Raw genomic sequence first — 20,646 nt, 5'->3', positions numbered from 1 at the left:
TACTATGTGTTGAATGAAAGCATGGAAATCCATGAGAAACAATGTTCTGAATATTATCGCATATTTAGAATTCAGAGGTAATCGATTCTGAGTTGAGAGAGTAGTTTTTGAAATGTATATCTAACACTTTATATACTTGTTTTTCGCTCATAAGTATATATAAGTTCGAGCTGAAAACGGTGAGTTCTGCCGACTCCACGAACCCATGGTGTGATGTGCCAATTTTACTTGGTTGCATTGCACATAATTTGCTAAGCAGAAGTTCAAAAGCTAATTACTCCAACATGAGTTCAAAAGCTAATATTTCACTATTCATTTGCAACAAACTTAATTCTAAGATAGAGGAATAGGAATTCCAACTTCTTCTTTCAAGTTGTTTCCCACTGCATTGACAGCAAAAAAATTTAAAAAAAATGAAAAAGAAGAGGAACAAGATCCCTTTTGATATCCAATTCCTTTTGCTTAAACAATTTTTTTTCACTCCTTCCCCTCTTTCTAAACATTCTCGTAGCTGCAGACATCATCAACATGTGCTAAAACTGATAGCTGCTAATATCCCCACCTTTTCCCTTCGGACCACCTGATAAAAATCAGATCAAAGCAAACAAATGTTAGTAAAATCAAGAATGAATTTTTGGCACTGAAAACTTGATATTTCAAATATAAAAAAAAATCAAGAACTTAACTGGTTTTCTTGTATTTGATTTCCAGGTAACAGAGATGATTGGAAGAAATCATATTGCTCCTGATATGCATATGCAGATCTCCTCTGCATAAAATATATTTACTGATGAGCACATAAACTTATAACAAATGAAATCTGTATGGAGGAATGTTAATTAGTAGTGACGGAGTCATAATTTTTACGAAGGGGACTCATAATATAAAAGAGTAAAGACACAAACGAGCCAAAGGGATTCAATATCTACTATATATATATAATGTAATTTTTCGAAGGGAAGTCTTGGTTTAACGGGTAAAATTGATGTCATGTGATCAGGAGGTCACAGGTTCGAGCCGTGAAAACAGTCTCTTGCAGAAATGGAAGGTAAGACTGCATATAATAGAACCTTCTGGTCCGGCTCTTTCCAATCCCTCGTATAGCGGCAGCTTAGTGCACCGGCGTACCCTTATATATAATTTTCAGAGAAGGGAGTTCAGATGAACCCCTTCCGCCACCCCTATTAATTAGTTAACACAAATTTTACATCTATAACAAGTACCTAGTTAAGTACCTGAAAATGAGTTGTAGAATAACCTTGTGAAAAGTCCAATACATTATCCACTGAAGCTGTGCCATTGGTGATTGTAAAATTGTTCTAGTAAATAAGATAAAAACCTCAAGAAAGTTAGCTTTAAAAAAGTCACATTCTTCCATTAATGCTAGTAGTTATCAATGTGCAAAAAAAAAAAGTTAAACTTACATTTGAGAAATCAAAGAAAGGAGAGCTAGCTGTATCATCCAGTGCAGAAGTTTGCTGTTTTTTTCCCTTTGCTTTTTGCCTTTTGGGGTTGTTTTTAGGCAATGTGGCATTAATGGGAGCATGAAAAATGAAGCCATTATTGTTGTGGCCATAATCTTGATCTTCTTCATTAAAATGTGGAGGTCCAGAAGATGCATCAGAAACCATAGACAAATCCTCCTCTTCTTCTTCCTCTTCATCTTGTTCTGTTTTTACACTCTTTTCAGCTTCACAAAAAGGTGAAAATTTATTGGCATTGCAAGAAGTAATAGGAGGAAGTACAGAATTTTCCAAGTATAAAGTCCAACCAGATTCACATCCACTACTACATTCTGAATCTGAAAAAATTCCATAATCCATATTTTTTTTTTCTTATGTTCACTCTCTAAACCGAGAAAATCAAAAGGGGTGTCTTTTCTTTTTTGGTTTTTGGCTAGAGAAAAGAAAGTGTAATGTGTTATGTGATGTAGTGTGATGAGTAGTCACTTTATTAAGTAGTGTTGGGATTTTGAGGGGGAAAGGCTAAAAGAAATAAAGGTGGAGATCGGAAAAGACCAAAGGGGAGAATGAAGGCTTAAATTCCTAGACCTGTTTTTTGTCCTTACGCACTCCATTTGGTATCTATATTGGATTAAATCAGGACGTGCCAGTTGGCTTTTAGGGTTGACAAGAGCATATGTATGTTTTAATGCAGCGTGTACGGATGTATTTTCAACTTGAATTTTATAATGTAAGAGATCTTGAAAATTATGTATTTAAACTCATTTTCATTAAAAAGTAATATTAACAAAATCAATAATAAATTCATTGTAATCCCACAAGTAGCGTATGAAGAGGATTTGTAGCGACTGAGGAGAATAATGTGTATACGATCTTACCTCTATCTTGTGAAGGTAAAGAGAGTGTGTTCAATAGACTATCAGCTTAGAAAAAGCATAGTCATAGAATTATTGAAAAGAAATACAGTAATAAAGAAACAACAGAAAAAATAATAATAATAAGAAGCAGTACCAACAACATCAAGATAATAAGAACACAAAATAAGGTGACATTCGATATTGTTTCTTCGAAAAATCTGTATATTGTACATATATTAAAATTTCTCAACCTCAAATATGAATATGGGAACTAACTCAATAATGGCAAGTGAACCTTTTATTGAAATTTCTCAACCTCAAATTTGAATATGTGTACTAACTCAATTTAGTGATAGACAAACACCGTTACATGTTTAAACTGTAGCATACGGTGAGTAGTAGTAAGAGAAATGAAGAAATAAATTGAAAGGACGGGAACGAAGGCACAAGGCCATCACATGGTGAACAGCGAGGCATTAGGTACGTTCTTTACAAAATAGGGTACACGCCCATCTTCCCTTTCCTCCTTATTTTGACACCTATCCTTTCATTCCACTATCCCCCTTTGCACGATGCTGCTAGGTACTGAAGAGATTGTCCTGTCGTGAAGGTGGAATCAGAATTTAAACTTTAAGAAAAAGTAATTGGGTGTATGAAGTATTTTGTATTTATGTAGGATTCGGAAAAAAATTATATTCCAAGAGAGTGTGATATAGACAACCTACTATATTACAAAATTTCAGTGGTAGCTCGAACCCGTGACCTATAGGTAATATTGAAACAAACTTTACTATTGACTCTCCTTCATAATTTGAACTTTATGAGTTTTAACTAAAAAAAAATAGTGATAATAAATGTTAGTAACTGAATTTCTGAATCTACCTTCTATACATATGTAATAGATTTGTTAACATAAATAAGTTTGGACTAAACTATTAAGGGTGAGTCCATATATCACATTCTAGCTCCACCACTCCCATAAGGGTGATGTTCTTAATTCCTATCACCACAAAAAACAAGAAAAAAGTTGTATCTATGCTTATTTCTACTTTCCATGTTTGCTTAATGTTGTGTGGTGGAAATGTTACTCTTAAATTTGTTTACAAGAATTGGTATTGCCAATTGACATTTCTACTTTCCATGTTTGCTCAATGTTGTACGGTGGTAGATTAATAACTGTTAAATTTGTTCCTCAAGGGGGGAAATTTTGTTTTAGTGGATTTCCTTTTGAATAGAAGTGGAATGAATCTTTGTAGTGAATATGACTAATTGATTCCGCCTTCAACAGTAATTGTTATTTACACTTGTTACTTTTTACTCGAACTTATTTAATTCAAATAATGAATTTATATATGCCTTTTAGTAGAGCATGTTTGTTCATGACATTTTCGCTATTGTATTTCCTTTTAACTATTATATTTTTATTTTTCTTGAACCGAAAATCTATAAAAAAAAATAGATATTTTATTTGCATAAGGTAAGGGTAAAGTCCGCACACACATCATTTGTGGAATTACATTAGCCATGTTGTTATTGTTGTAGTAGGGCCATGTGTCTCATATACTTGAGGTAAGCGATAAGACTAAATAAAAAAGGAGATATTACTTCCCTTTAATCGTACTTTAGGGAGAATTGAAACATGGATTCTAACAAGAAGCTGTGGGATTTAGATATTTTTAATAGATTAAATAGTATTAGGCAGAGAAAGGACAGGATCAAGAACGTGTGGCAGTCAGCTTAGTCAGTGAAGCAGTCAAACTAGAAGGTGCCCAATTCTAGTACTCTAATTGTTCAAACATTGTATACTGCTAATTTGCCAGAAAAGGTATGATACTGTTGTTTAATATAAAAGCAAGTGGGACTTAAATAAATTATGCACTTGGTAAAAAGCTGTGCCCTTCAAACAGTGTTAGTCCAAATGACCTAATGCTTCCACATGAACTCATCGATTTTAATTAGATAATGTATATCTAGTAATTCAAACTTAATACAAAAGTCACTAACTCTAAATTAGGTGTCACTTCTGATTGCTTATGCAGATTGCTTAAGAAAGCGGATTATGCCCCTAAAAACACTTTTTGCGCCTCTAAAGATATAGTTTAGTGGTCAATAAATTAAAAGTAAGTTATGAAGGTCAGAGTCTAAATCTCGGTAAAGGCATCCAAACGTTAGGTAATTACATTGTTCGTTCTGATTTATGTAACATAATTTCCTCACTAGTTTGTCCCAAAAAATATGATATGCTTTATATTTGAAAATTATTTAATTTTAACGAAAAACTTTTATAGCTATACAAATGTTATGACATGTTTAAGATTATAAATTTCAAAAATCTTATAATCACACAAATATTATGACATGTTTAATATCAAAAATCTTTAAAATATTTATTTATTTTTTAAATTTTATATCGAATCAAACTATATAACAAAAATAATAAAGTAATAATTTTTGTCTGCCAAAGTTTTTGTGAGCAGAGTTAATAAATGTGGAACGTCACTTTAAAATTAAAATAGAAAACAGATTGATCTCCAAGAAACCTCTTCTAAATCTGAAGTGACTGTGCATACAGTCATTCTGTTTGAAATTTGACTGCGTTATTATCAATGAATTCACATGCCCTCATTTTTATTTTTACACACATTCACAGACACATGTATGCACGTGTGCATATCGTTATTCGGGAGGAGTTTCCAACAGGTTTACACACATGTTTGCACGTGTGCACACACTTGAATCTTAAAATTTATTATTGCCTCCTCCCCTCACCCTCCATGCCCAAATGTACATGCTTTATTTTCTTGTTTAAATATACTGTTAAGTTGTCTGTAATTTTTATTACACATTCCAATGTTTAATTAGAAGGAAAATTTAGAGTAACGGTAAAATTGTGTTCGTATGATTTATACGTTATGAGTTTGAGTCGTGGAATCAATCGAGTATCAGAGTAGGCCGCCTACATCATATTCTTGAGGTGCGATCTTTTTATGGGCCTTGCGTGAATATGTGATAATTCGTGCATCGGGTTGCCCTTTTATTCCAATGTTTAATTCTTGCTTATTCTCATTCCTTATTTTCAAACTAAACACATTTTCACAGGAAAAATATTTACTCCAAATTAATAAATACAAAACATGTCTCATGCATATAAACTTTTGTCACTTGATTATAGTGAGATCATATATATCAGTATCACTTCAACTTATGCCCTTAAAGATTAAATTGCTTGGTTAACAACAATAACAACGCAGTATAATTCCACTAATGAGGTCTGGAGAGGGTAGTATGTACGCAAACCTTACCCCTACCCTGAGATAGATAGGCTGTTTCCGATAGACCATCGATTCCCTCCCTCCAAGAACTCCTCACCTTGCTCTTGGGGTGACTCGAACTCACAACCTTTTTGTTGGAAGTGGAGGGTGCTCACCACTAAAGCAATCCACTATTGTCCTCTTGTTTAATGTAAAAAAAAAATAAGTATATGTAAGTATTTTCTCATTCTTACCATCCTTAGTAATATTGGCCGAAATTTAAAAAAAAAAAAAAAAAAGAGTTTAATAAAAGAACAAGATGACACATGAAAGATTTAGGGAATAGAGCAAAGCACAGGGCTAATTTGAACAAAGAGAATGGCCACATGAAATGCTTCTTTTATACTATATAGTATACTTACTAAACGTTGACTGCGATACAATGTTCTCTGTCAATATCAAGAAAAAAAGGATCATATTATTTTTAGGAAAAAAGGCTCAAAAATAACTTTGTGGTATTCGAAATGGATCAATTATAACCCCCGTTTAAATTTGAGTCCAAAAATGACTCTGTCGTTATAAAATGGTTTTAATAATGTCCTTCTGTTATTCGAAATGGATCAATTATAACCCTCGTTTAAATTTGAGCCCACTAATAATCTTGTCGTTAAAGAATGGGTCTAATACTGCTATTTTCCTCAGTTAGTAATGATTAGGGGTATAAATGAATATTTAAAAACCGACTAAACCGACATAACTGTACCGTGCCGAACCGATTTTTAGTTTTTTTATAAATAAAACCGTATGTTTTTATATAAATCTATAACTGTACCGATAATTAGGGTAGGTTTTTTATTTTATAAAAATAAACCAAAAAAATATTGAACCGTACTGAATAAATTTACATGTGAAACATATATTTATGTATTAAGTTTAAAAATAATAATGTATTAAAATTTGTACATTATTTATATTAATACATTATTATTTACAAATATAAATATTAGACTCATTCTTTAACGGCATGGTCATTAGTGGACTCAAATTTTAAACCTATTCGACCCATTCTTTATAAATATTAGACCCATTATCATTTTTAAACTTAATATATAAATATCGAACCGTACCGAATAAATTTACATGTGAAACATGTATTTATACTAGGTCTAATAATAGGTCTGATATATTTACATGTGAAACATATATTCACATGTAAATTTATTCGGTACGGTTCGAATATATTTATATGTGAAACATATATTCACATGTAAATTTATTCGGTACGGTTCAATATTTTTTCGATTTATTTTTATAAAATAAAAAACCTACCATTATTATCGGTACAGTTATAGATTTATATAAAAACATACGGTTTTATTAAAAAAAAAAAACCTAAAAATCGGTTCGGCACGGTACGATTATGTCGGTTTAGTCGGTTTTTAAATATCCATTTACACCCCTAATCATTACTAACTAAGGGAAATAGCAATATTAGACCCATTCTTTAACGGCAGGGTCATTAGTGGGCTCAAATTTAAACGAGGGTTATAATTGATCCATTTCGAATAACACAAGGGTATTATTAGACCCATTCTATAACGATAGGATCATTTTTGGACTCAAATTTAAACGGGGTTATAATTGATTCATTTTAAATATTAAAGGTCATTTTTGGGTCTTTTCTCTTATTTTTATTTATTCAGTTGTGTGGTGTCTTGTGCTAGCTTGAGGCTTTGGTTTCTGTTTCTTATTTCCTTTTCTGATCGGCCATGACTTTGTTCTGGAAAAGTTGGTTTACGTTTGGTAATGGATACGTTAAATATCGAATTATCGTACTGAAATTGAAATTTTGGTATTTGATATTCGGTATTTTGATAACGTGGTAAGTATTTATTCTATGCTTGTTAAAGATTTGGTGTTAGATATGGTATTTGATATAATACCGAAATACAGTATCGTGCTGAAATATATACTAAATTACACAATACACATATTATTAATTAATAACATACTACTAAGTTACACATATTATTGGAAGAAATAGTTCAGGAAATTATTGTGTTTTAAAGATGTCACTAAAATTCTAAAAATATTGTGAATGCTCTTATGTGATTAATAATTAAAAAGAAAAATTTACGAAATACATTTTTTTTGGCTACTGTACATATTTCTGGGCAATAGAGAATTTTTCTCTTTGATTTCCACTAGTAGAAGAAACAGTTGCAAGCAAGCATGTGAAGGGGCAGAAGCAAGAATAGGTGCAGGGCTACATTCATTAATTGTTGTTAATGGGCTACGTCAAATCCAGCTCATACCTGGGCTCCATCTTTTCTTTTCATAGATGGGCCAAATATAAAATTGACTGATCGGATGAAACTAATTGCATTCGCTAGCCGAAAAATATATAAAATATGTATTGATTATTATTTCTGAAAGCAACTAAAAATATATATGATTTCTCTTCATAGATAGTATTTTTTTTTAAGCAACTATATCACTCGGCAGCACTTGCCTAGTGGCTAATATATAAATAAAATCCCAAAATGGGTCCAAAGCTTACAAGATGTCCAAACCAAAATAAAAGTTGCATGAAGCTACTAGCTATTAAAAAGATAGAAAAACTAAAATCTAATGAACTAGCTATTACAACATGATAAGTTGAATGTTTCCTTCTCCTATTAGTGTATGTGAATCCAATTGTCATTGGCAAATACCAAGCAGCACCTATCAAGCTCTCATAAGGCGCTAGGGTATATTGTCCATAGGCTAAAATGAATTCCAAACATCTCCACCACAGAGTTGAAGCCAGCATAGTCTTCTAAGTGTAGCTACTATATGATCTCCATATGCATTGGACTGATTTTGTTCAAGGATTAATCATGTGCTCACTCATCAAAATTAATGTGTAGAAGAGGAGCCTGGCTTTAGGCAGGCTTTGCAAGGCAAAGGCCAGGCTTGAGCTGGCTTTAGGCAGGCTTTGCAGGGCAAAAGCCAAGCTAGAGCTAGCTTTACAAGGCAAAAGCCAGGCATGAGCTGGCTTTAGGCTGGCTTTGCAAGGCAAAGGCCAGCCTTTGAAATTGTACCTTTTTGTGATCTTGTAAGCTCAGATCCTTCCCTACTATAACCTTTAATGTAGACATCATTCTAAACATTGCTAAACCATCCTCAGATTGAGCATTAAAGCATGCTAATACCACTGAGAAATGATTCAACAATCTCCAAAAATACCATATGATGAGTTCAACATTTTTCTTAGCATTTCGACATATCAGTTTGTGCAGAGTCCAATCCTGTGAAGCCATCAGTCTGGGTTCTTCTCTTTGCTATCCTAACCCTAAGGTTAGGTGATTGAGATTTGTCTAGATTGATCAACCTCCTCCCTGCACTAGGCAGTTCAGAGAATGAATGAAACTCAGATGTACCTGCAAAAGAGAACACAATGTTAGCTATAAAATCCGCCACTGAGTTGCCTTCTCTGAACACATATTGAAAAATCACATTGAAGTTGTCCTTCATCTCTATAATTTCCTTCACATCCTGTGCAATTACCCAAGGAGGATCCCATTCCCCTTCTATCGCCTTTTTCATCACTAATGAATCAGTCTCCAGTATGAGAGGGTGAAGATCATGCTCCACACTATATTCCAACCCTTGAAGAATAGCCTTAGCTTCAGCCACTACATTAGTTGTCACTCTCAGGTATACTGCCCTAGCATATACCACATCACCTTCATCATCCCTCATACAAAAGCCTAGGGAGCTAGGTCTAGGATTGTCCTTTGAAGCTCCATCAGTATTACATTTGTACCAACCATAAAAAGGAAGCTGCCATGTTACTCTTGTAGTGATCAATATAGGTTTATATCCTTCAAAGTATTGAATCATGTCTGGCCATAACAATGGAATATTAGGGATCCAAGCATACCTCACCCTTGCCAGTTAATGCAATGTCCTATTTATCTCATGAATCACCCTATTTGTGGACACTGAACCACCATGTTTACCTGTATTTCTTCTCTTCCAAAGCTCCCAAGTGATGATAGCTGGTAGTGCTTGAAATATTAGCTTTAATTTTGGACAACACTGAGCATACCACCAATGCCTTATAATCTGCTTCAATTGAATCAATTGCACAAAAATTCCAGCAGCCCCCATGAACAAGTTCCATACCTTAGAGGCAGTAGGACTTGTGACAAATATATGCTCAATGGATTCCTCTTGGGGATGCTGACAACACCAACACCTAGACATCACCATTTGCCCTTGCCTCCTCCACATGTCATCGGTGGCTATTTTCTGCCTCCACAATCTCCACAAGAAGAAGGATATCTTGAATGGCAAACCTTTAATCCACAGTAACTTGAATTCCTGATTAGGATCAGCCTTATGCCTTAATATTTGTCAAGCACTGCTAACACTGAACTTGCCTGAAGGAGTTGGCATCCAGTATGGCCTATCCCAATATCTCCCACTGCCTTCATAGTGCACATTTAGCCTTATATGTTCTGCAATTTCCTCATTTAAAGTTTGATCTAGCAGCTGATCATCCCATGTTTCCCCTTGCCGCAGTTCTGTCACCTCTTGAAGGCCTTCATTGATTGGAAAGTCTTCAGGTAATACGTGATAAAGTGCTCCCAATCCAGTCCAATTTTCATGCCAAATATTAGTTGTTCCACTCTTCAATTCCCATACGATCTCATGTTCTACTTCTTCCCTAGCATTCAGCATTTGTCTCCAAACATGAGACCCTCCCCTAAAATGCACCACTGTTGGTAGCTCCTTCTTGCAATACTTATTCCACATGAAATTAGACCACAAAGATTTTGTGGTCCTAAACCTCCACCATAGTTTAGCAAACAGTACCCTTGAGACATCATTTAAGGACCTAAAACCTAGCCCCCTTCCTCTTTAGGAAGGTAAAAATTTTGCCATGAAGCCCAGTGTCTGTTTCTCCCTTCTTCCTTTGTGCTCCAAAAGAACCTAGCAAAAGTCTTATGTAGATGCCCCAGGATACTGTTTGGTGGATCAAGGACTGATAACATGTGAACTGGCATACTTTGCAACACACTAGAGATGAGTGTTGCCTTTCCTCCAAATGACAACAGCTTTCCTTTCCATGAATGCAATTTAGCCTTCACCTTCTTGATAAGATCCCCATAATAGTCCTTCCTCATTCTAGTGTAAAAAATAGGACACCCTAGATATGTGAAGGAAAATTTACCTCTTGCAAATCCTGTAATAGCTCCAACTGCCTGAAACAATCCACTAGCAACATTTGAATGCATGTAGTATGAGCTCTTATCTTTGTTGATCATCTGACCTGATATCTTCTCATAGTTCCCCAACACTGCCATAATCTTGCTCAAAGAGGGAGGATGAGCAGATGCAAAGATTATCGTATCATCAGCATATGCCAAGTGGTTTAAAGGATCAGACCACTTAGGCATTCCGAATCCCACAAATAAAAATAAACGGGAACCCACATGCGGTCAAAAATACTTATTTGAAAATACTCATTTTAAAAAGTATCTAATTTATACATATTTAGAGAAAAATATTTATAAAATATTCAAAAAGTATGCACGTTGTATATCTCGGGGATATACAAGACACATGTTATATACTGTAATAGTATATAACGAGAGGCGGTGTTAACAAGAGGATGAAGGTTTAGAGATAGGCCCTTGAGTCTAAGGGTTTCAAGCTGAGCAGGACCAAGACAGAATACCTAGAGTGCAAGTTCAGCGCTGAGCCGAGGGAAGCGGGCATGGACGTGAGGCTTGAATCACATGTCATCTCCAATAGAGGCAGTTTCAAGTACCTTGGGTCGGTTATCCAGGGGGATGGGGAGATCGACGAGAATGTCACACACCGTATTGGGTTGGGGTGGATGAAGTGGAGGTTAGCATCTGGAGTCCTGTGTGACAAGAAAGTGCCATCGTTACTCAAAGGTAAGTTTTATAGAGCGACGGTTAGACCGGTCATGGTATATGGGGATGAGTGTTGGCTAGTCAAGAACTCACATATCCAAAAAATAAAAGTAGCAAAAATGAGGATGTTAAGGTGGATATGCGGGCATACGAGGATGGATAAGATTAGGAATGATGATATTCGGGGGAAGGTGGGCGTGGCTCCCATTGATGACAAGATGTGGGAATCGAGGCTTAAATGGTTCGGGCATGTACATAAGAGAAGCCCAGATGCACCGGTGAGGAGGTGGGAGCAGCTGGCTTTGGAAGGCACGATAAGAGGTAGGGGCGGCCTAAGAAGTATTGGGGAGAGGTGATCAGGTAGGACATGACGCGGCTTCAGATTTTCAAGGACATGGCCCTTGATAGGAAGTTGTGGAGGTCGAGTATTAGGGTTGTAGGGTAGGGTCGTAACTATGTGAGGCTAGTCTGATAGGATTTTTGTCTTAGACTGCTAGTGGTTAATGTTGTGTTCTCATTACTCTTTCGTTTTATAGTGTCGGGTTTATTTACTAGTTATTGCTATTGTTTTCATTTATTTTCTGGCTTTTATAATGCTGTTATTATTCCTTTGGTGTCTGGTGATGGTACTGATATATTGTCTCTGTTCGTCTTCTTGAGCCGAGGGTCGATAGGGAATGGCTATAACAAATTCTGGCTCTTATCTTTCAATGGTAGAAGCAATTATTATAAGTAGAAAATATCATTCTTGTCTTATTTTTGCTCCTTTTAAAAAAAAAAATGTCTTTAAAGAAGCTACCATGTTGATTAGAGGTTTTGTTTGTTAAAGCTATGCCAATCTTTATTTTTATTCTTTGTTGGAGGAGGGGGTCCTATCAAAGATTAAATATTGCCCTTATCTTTCAATCATAGTTGCAATTATAGAGAGAAAATTTCATTCTTGTCTTGTTTTCACTCTTTCTTTTCTTCTAATGGCTTTAAGGAGACTCATGTTGATTAGATGTTTGATTTGTTAAAGACTACTACAATCTTTATTTTTATTCTTTGTTGGAGGAGGGGGTCCTAGCAAAGATTCTCGACCTTATCTTTCAACCATATAGCAATTATAAACAGAAAATTTCATTTTTGTCTTGTTTTCCTCCTTTTTCTTAATGTCCTTTTAAGGGCTTAGTTTTATGTTATGTTTATATATAACCCAGCAACTTGTTCTCTACATTTGCCTCTAGCGGCCAAGTGAATGAATCTCTATTTGCATTTTGCAAATGTTATTAACTTGTTATGTAACAACTCCTTATTTTTTCCAACTGATAGATTAGATTCCTACAGCCTTTTTGATACGGTCCTGTCCTCTTGATCTAACACAATCTTCTTTACATTTAGTTCTTGCCCACAACAAAATCTAGTCATTTGACAATGTTGATATATATTTTCAGATATGGTAGGTACATTCAAATGAAAACTGGAACCAGAAATAAGAAAATGAACAATGTCCCATGCTCACAAATCATAATCATGGTGTGGTTAAAGCTATAGGAAATTATGTTGCATGGACCTTTTAGATCTACCATTTATATTTTGATCTCATTAAGAAAAGTTTGGTAAAATATTTCCGCGCCAGAATTTTAAAGCATGCTGTCAGAATTTCAGTTCTGATAGCGTGTTTTAAAATTCTGGCAGTGAGCTTCAAAATCCTGGAGCATGCTTTAAAATAATGGCAGCAAGGCTATTTTTCAGAACTTTTCTTAACGGGTCAAAATATAAATAGTAGCACTAACTGATCCTATTTGTGGAGATCTCCCTTAAAACTATTGAAAGCACGAATTCACCACTCGGTCTGTGGGTTGGACGTGCAAATTCTGTATAATCATACCTAAATATACCATAACGATCTTTATTTTGAGCAATTATTGGCTATCAAATAACAGCAGTACAAACTTTACATCAATGTAAAATAATAACATTTCAAGTCCAGTACTTAACCAGAAAGTTGATCCTAACAAACATACATGTATCATTTTCTTTCTTTTTCTTCCTTTTCCCAACTGTCTTTACAAAATGCTTAGTCTTTTACTTCCACTTGGAGTTGTTGCACATATTTAAATTTGTTGTAAACAATAATGGTACTATACTGAGGGAAAATACTTGGAAAGGCCATAAGGGAGAGAATAGAACTCTTCACTCCTAGGATCTCTGTCAAAGTAGTTGAACTTTGCCCACCAATGGCTGCCATTGTCTCTCTTCATCGTGGCATGTTTGCGAGCAAGAGTTATGTCCAAGAACAATGCCACAATCCCCGCCACTGTGGCAGGGGACGTGAAGATCACTTGCATTATTTTGTTAAACTGCAAGTGGTTTTTTAAGTCCAAAAACAGTCGTCATTCAATTCAGTAACATCTAAACATTGTTGTATTGAATGAGAAATGTCGATAAAGGGGAGTCTTGAATTTGACATATGTACTTACCCAGGCAGAGCCAGAGTGAACTGGACCATCACCAGTTGTTATCACATAACCATTGAAATATTGTGGAACAGAAAGTCCCAAGTAGATTGAGAAACCTAATATAAATTTAGTTCTGAAGCTGTTGAGGTTGCAAAATTGAAGTAAACCAAGACCAGCAGAAGCTGCAATAATCAATCAAATGTCAGAATAACAAAATATATACTCTTAGTATATAGGTAAAATCAGCGCTCGTTCTTCTTGCAAAATTGCATGTTTGCAGTGAGAGAGAAAGCACATACACATGAGGGCAAACAAGACACAGTACAAAGCTCCAATGATTGGAAGTGGTATGGAAGCAACAACAGCTCCAAATTTTCCTGTTCATGGACAAGTGGGTGCAACATTAGTTACAATGAGTTGAGAAGAGAAAGCATCATCTTACATCAGAAAGAAAGGAGACATGGCACTAGAAATGGCTTATAACCATTATCTAAATCAAATAAAACAGAGAATTGAGTTTCCCAAATCTGTACAAATCATTTTGGATACCTTGACTTAAATAATGTATCACTTTATATCTTACAAACACTATCAACTTGGACAATATACTTGAATATCTTACCTAACACAGAAAAGAAAAGCATAAATATTGCAGATATTTGAATCACTCTTCTGCTTCCAACTCGCGTCAATGCCAAAAGACCTACATTTTCTCTACATAGATCACAAGATTAAAGCATTAAATAGGGGCATAAAATTCCCAGCGATAATGTCTATATATGCTTCTTTTTTTTTCCTTTCTTGAGACGGTTAGCATAATGGTGTATAGAGACTACAACATGATATGGATAATAAATTTGACAAACTTGCAATATTCTTTCCTGACATAGCTTTTGCGCTTGATTAGGATAATAGTATGGGATTCAGAACAAAAGGAAATGTTCAGCTTCTAGCATTTCCTAAGAAAAAATGGAATGCAGCAGAGTTGGTGTATTACACTGATACAGTAGAACCACTTGCAGTTCCCCATAGACCATTTAGCAAAATGGCTAATCCCTGCATTGTATGCCACAGAAAAACAAACTTGACTTCTGCAGACAAATTTTACAATGGAAAAAAAGCTAAAATATGGAGTAATAATCCCGGTACATCTACCAACCAGCCAACCAGCTCCACGGCTAAGTACTGAATTCGGTGTATGTGTTACACTACCATATCTTGCAGCTGCAATAAATGCTCCAGTAGACTGCAAAAAATAACAAAAATAACCAAAAAAAAAAAAAGGACAACTTAGTAAAAAAATTTCAGTTAGCTTCAGGTATCTTATAAATAGATAAAACTATGCTTGATCTATGTTTCTACTAGCAAGAGAGAAACATGAACCAAGTTAGGACTATATATATATAGACCTCGACAAGAGAAACCAAAGCTGCAGCCATCATAACAAAGGTTTCTCCGGCATCAACTTTAGGAGCGCCCCATTGCCATGGGTAAGGAAACCTTATCCTGCATTTCCCAAAAGTCAGTGTGAGAGCAGAAAATAAAACAATTTAGTAGAAGCTAATCCCCAAAAACCGACGTTATACATCATACCATGAAGCTCCACTAATGAGGCCAGAGCGATCAACACGACAACTGAACTGAGTTTGTGGGGATCTATTGTTGTATGCACCTGTCACCGTGAGAAGAGCTGCATATGCCCACACTATTCCAACTGATAATAGGACAGCAAATCGCTCAAATATGGGAAACTTTAATTTCCACATATGAGGAATGTACTGCAAACATATTTATTGTTTAGTTTGGGAAAATCAAAAAAAAAAAAGACAATATGATGCAATAGAACAAGATGTTGCCATCATCTTATTTACCATTCAAAGAGTAAAAACATTTATATCATGCATTATTTTAGACAGTAATAAGTGCAGTGAATGCATGATCTTAAGAACTGAACCGGACAAATTAGTGAAGAAAAGGCTTACTTGTGACAACAAAATCAAAATGATCAACTGTGGAAGGCCAATTTCAACACATTCTGCCAGCTGCCAATATCAATCAACAGAAGTGAAAAACAACACCACCACCAACAACAACAACAACAAACCCAATATAGTCCCACAAGTGGGGTCTGAGGAGGGTATATAGTACAGAGACCTTACCCCTACAGTGAATGTAGAGAGGTTGTTTCCAGTAGACCCTCGGCACGAGAAAAAATGAGAAAAGTGCAGTAACGACAAGCAATAACGAGAACAAAATAAAAGAAAACAAGGCGAAAGGAACAACAGAAGTGAAAAAGATGTTAATTATGAAGATATTTTCGTATCTAAAAGATAGAAGTGACCAATTAATCAGAGCTCTTACAAGCGGAAAACCTTGCACATATAGGCCAAGGCCAACAAGCAACACCAGTGGAGCTGCAGACAGTGGGGATAGGAACCTACATATATACAGTTGAACAAATGGAATCAAACATTCTATTTACAATAACAAATGCTTAAAAAGTATGGCGACGAAAGGATGTAAAATGACCACCTTACAACAATTCTCCAGATTCCTAGAAAGCCAATTAGTATGGGAAGTATAGATGCAATCATCAGAGCTCCTTGCATTCCTCTCATCGATTGTTTAAACCTCTGAAGAAAATGATTCAAACAGAAGTGTTAGAACCACTGTTGTTCTGTTGGAATCAAACTCAAGCATAAAAACAGAAATTGGATGCAATAAGGAATATGCTTGCCTACCTCATGAGGGTCAAGATATGTATTATATCGACTGGATAATGCAACAAAAACGGTTGGAACTATGAATGTGAATGATCCACCTATTACCACAGGAAGCCGGGTTCCAAACCAAGACTGCAAAAGAGTGTTCAGCCCAGAGACGAAAAGCAAAGTTTGAATTACATGAGCTTTCTCCTCCTGGAAGACATAAGTTTGAAACCATATATACTGTTAGTATAATACTACTACTCATTGTGCTCGAACTGTAAATCCAAAATTGCTTTCAAAAGTCAAACAGAATAGGAAGGGATTATTCAAAATTTAGTAGATAACTCACATTGCCACCACCCATTTGAGGAACAATGACGGTTGGGATGATTACAGTAGTCCCGAGCATAACTAAGTAGTGCTGAAAACCCAGAATAATGGCCTCGGCTGCATTATTTAGACAAGTAGGGAATCAAATAACTTTGTATTGTTTGTCCACTTAGGTTTGCGAGATATGTTTGGACATTTAATTAAACAAAGAAAGAAACCATGCTTAACGAGGTAACATGAGTATGCAGGAGATCCAACTCTGAGTCTCTGATCCCTTTGATGATCAAATCAGGAATCATGGATTCTCAGACATCCGGGGCGAGTATGGTTCCTCAGGATAGTGACATGCGCTATGATATCTTGAAGGACACGCATAGCTCACCTTTTTTTCCTGCACCTAGAGAGCACTAGGATGTACAAGATGATCCGCGCACCCTATTGGTGGAAAAGTATGAAGAGGGATGTCGCAGAGTATGTGGCTAAATGCTTACTGCGCCATCTGGTTAAGGTTGTGCACCAGAGACCAGCAGGACCCTTACAACCAGTTCAGATACCACAGTGGAAGTGAGACGAGATAGCCATGGACTTTGTCAAACAATCAATTAGTCGATCAACAAAACACCTTAATCCTAAATCACTTGGAGTCATCCTCTACATCCTCTATATCCTAGACACCTGAAGGACCGAAAAGTTTCTCCTGCCCCTCCACCTCCACCTAGTTTTCCGTATGTTTTCAAGGCGATCAAACAAAGTCACATTTTCACAAGATCACTAAAATGATTGAAAGGAAGCAAAACTAATTGAATTCAGGACTCTAGCTGGGAAGCTTTACTAGCCCAATTGAGGGAAAGCTGCAGACTGATCACTTACCACAAACAAGCCACACATGCAAATTATGAAGTCGGCTATTTAAAAGACAGAATAAGAAAAACTAATCAACAAAAATGTGATCAGTAAGCTAAAAGGTTATCTAGTATGTAATCAATCAATCAATCAACTATTCTTCAATCTTAAACTAGTTGAGATCAGTAACTATATATAAATGTGATCAAGAATGTAATGTGTAATGCAAATTACATACCCCAAGAAGGATTACTGTTAACACAGTAATCGACTCCTGGTAATTGGTCTTTCACTGGATGTGGCACCAATTCATCTGCTTTTGGCGGTGGTGTCATCACTCTGTCTGTCTCTCTCTCTCTCTCTCTCTCTCTCTCTCTCTCTCTCTCTCTCTCTCTCTCTCTCTCTCTCTCTCTCTCTCTCTCTCTCTCTCTATGTAACCTGAGTTAAACAACAAAGAGAAAGTACAAACTCCCCACTTCTTCTTTCTACATATATTGTTAAAATACCTGAAATGCAAGAATAAATTATCATGGAGTACGTATACAGTAGGGGCTGAACTATGCTTTTGTTAGCGACTTCACGCATACTCATTGTCTTTAGCTCAATTTGTATTTTTATATAGAGAGAGATGGAGCAAATGGAGATTTTTTTAAGTATGTATATATATTTATACTAAACTGTTCCAATGGTATTTATATTAAACTGTTCCAATGTTCAAACTGACGAAATGTTGTTAGACTAGCCGAAGATAGAAGAGTGAATGTTGTCGAGCCTAAAGCCCATGAACACAGTACTCTTTCTGTCCCATTTGTGACTGCATTTTCCTTTTATATCTGTTTCAAAAAGAATAATACTTTTATATATTTGGAAATAATTATTTATTCAACTTTTCAACTACAACAGTCAGAAATTTTGATTGCTTTCTGGTCGTTTCGTTCATTAAAGTTTCCGACTACAGTAGTCGGAATTTGTTTTCTAACGTACTTTTCTCCAACTACACCAAGATAGTTGGAAAGTAGTCGGAAATTTGGATTTTCCGACTACTTTACGACTATTTTGGTAGTCGGAAAATAGCGATTTTCTAAAAGTATTCTCATTTTACCCTAAATGAGATTATTTATAACTACACAATATTTATAACTTGTTTTAGATCATACGTCACATAAAATGGGACGGGGACGAGGGAGTAGCAATTTAAATTCCTGAATTCGTACTGTGGAGTTTTTTATCCTTAAAAATGGATAACAATTAAATTTATACGCGGTTTTAAGAACATGCGGATTAGTTTAATACAAGCGATCAATAACGTTAGATAAGCGAATTAAAGATAAAATAAATAATCAAACCAGTCGTGATGTTAAGTCCGAGCTCGGATTTGAGCTTAGTGATTTTCTGCCCTCAATTCGGAGCCAAATATTTATGAAAAACTATGAGCGAAAATAAGAACTTTGAATAACTTAGAGCAGAGAAAACAAATCTATATTGCCTTGATATACGTGTTACAGTGTCCCTCTTGAATAAAAATTACTCTCTTTATATAGTATGAGAGTTTCATCCCTAGTACAATTCTAAGAAAGATAAAAATCTTTTTTTTCGTTAATCACTGATATGCTGTCGATATGGGCCGAGATCTACGTCGTGATATCCGGTTGGGCACGAATATCACGGCCCTTTGTTAGTCGTGTGCAGACGTTTGGTAATGCTTTCCTAGGTCTTGGTGTTCAAACCGGATCCGGGGCGGGGTCTCAATGGCTCCGGTGATAGGTGCTTTGTTCGGGCCATAGTACGAGAGGTTCCTAGCTTCGATTCCGATTCCTTGTAGTTATGTCCTTGCTTCGTTTGACCCCACCAGAAAATCGGGGTACTCATTAGCCCCAATTTTACCCGTATATGGGAGTAACAAATAAGGAAGAAGAAAGTGGACAAGTTGAGTTATTAAAAAAATAGAATACGGTTAGGTACTGACGTGGTGATAAAAGCTAGCCAACGAACTTTTGGAAATTGATATGGACTGCCATAGATCCTTACTCTTAGAAAAGTGACCTACCGTATACAATTTGGGGGTTGAGTACTCTAACAAGCAAACTGTACTACAAGAAATGGTCATCTCAGTCTCTTTAATTTTTCTTTCTTTAGAAACCATTCCCATTTCTAGGTTGCCTTGTTTATAGGGAGGTGGATTCAAATTCTATAATTAGAAATTAAGGGCCGTTTGGCCATTAAAAAGATTGCTTTGAATTTTTTAATTTTCACTTAAAGATGAATTTCGGAATTAATCGAAAATTTGAAAAACTCCAAAAAGCTATTTTTTAAAATTTTCACTTCAGATCACTTATAAAATTTCAAAAACAACCCAAAATTACATTCATATCCAAACACAACTCTAATTTTCAAATACTATTTTCACTTGAAAAACAATTTCACTTTTTTCTGAAATTTTACAATTCTTATATCCAAACGCCCATTAAATTACCTATTTCCGAAACAAGTTTGTACAATATTTTTTACTTTTTCAAAACTTGTTTGATTATATGTTGGACTGAATTTTTGAATTTCTTTTTGAAGATGTATTTTCAAGTTTGAAAAGTGGATTTTATCACTTTTTCATGTAAAATTTCTTTTTTTCCCTCGTAATACTGCAATATTTTCTTAAGTGAAATGTATGTCCAAATACAATTTTAAATTTCAAATACCTTATTTTTTTAAAATCATATTTTTATGTCCAAACGCCTACTTAAAGTATGTTAAAAACACGTTTCACCAAAAATTTCACCCAATTTATGTGAGGGTCTTTGACTGGGCACTTAATTTAAGAGAAAAAAC

General features: G+C 35.3%; 2 protein-coding genes across 3 annotated transcripts; both read right to left on the bottom strand.

Annotated features, from left to right (window-relative positions):
* Positions 1-285: 285 nt before the first annotated feature.
* LOC104107114 (protein SOB FIVE-LIKE 5-like) lies at positions 286-2,009 on the bottom strand. Its single transcript, XM_009615836.4, has 4 exons — positions 1,425-2,009; positions 1,236-1,319; positions 687-769; positions 286-580 (listed from the first exon to the last, which is right to left on the bottom strand). The coding sequence occupies exons 1-4, from the start codon at positions 1,821-1,823 to the stop codon at positions 550-552; spliced, it is 597 nt and encodes a 198-aa protein (XP_009614131.1). The 5' UTR covers positions 1,824-2,009; the 3' UTR covers positions 286-549.
* Positions 2,010-13,378: 11,369 nt separating this feature from the next.
* LOC104107113 (nucleobase-ascorbate transporter 4-like) lies at positions 13,379-18,431 on the bottom strand. Of its 2 annotated transcripts, none has more exons than XM_070187535.1 (15): positions 18,243-18,431; positions 18,062-18,168; positions 17,000-17,097; positions 16,684-16,860; positions 16,475-16,575; positions 16,304-16,379; positions 15,925-15,984; positions 15,536-15,720; positions 15,352-15,448; positions 15,102-15,188; positions 14,940-14,998; positions 14,565-14,656; positions 14,242-14,319; positions 13,964-14,124; positions 13,379-13,843 (listed from the first exon to the last, which is right to left on the bottom strand). In XM_070187535.1, exons 2-15 carry the CDS (start codon positions 18,156-18,158, stop codon positions 13,625-13,627), a joined length of 1,587 nt encoding a protein of 528 aa, XP_070043636.1. In that variant the 5' UTR covers positions 18,159-18,168; positions 18,243-18,431; the 3' UTR covers positions 13,379-13,624. The 2 variants fall into 2 exon arrangements, with proteins under 2 accessions (XP_070043636.1, XP_070043635.1); XM_070187534.1 differs by having other exon boundaries at positions 18,062-18,192; positions 18,262-18,431.
* Positions 18,432-20,646: the final 2,215 nt, after the last annotated feature.

This window comes from Nicotiana tomentosiformis, chromosome 10, assembly GCF_000390325.3.
Source record: "Nicotiana tomentosiformis chromosome 10, ASM39032v3, whole genome shotgun sequence".
Classification (NCBI taxonomy): domain Eukaryota; kingdom Viridiplantae; phylum Streptophyta; class Magnoliopsida; order Solanales; family Solanaceae; genus Nicotiana; species Nicotiana tomentosiformis.
The sequence above is the reverse complement of the archived record's forward strand: the minus strand, read 5'-3'. Positions and strand labels throughout refer to the sequence as shown.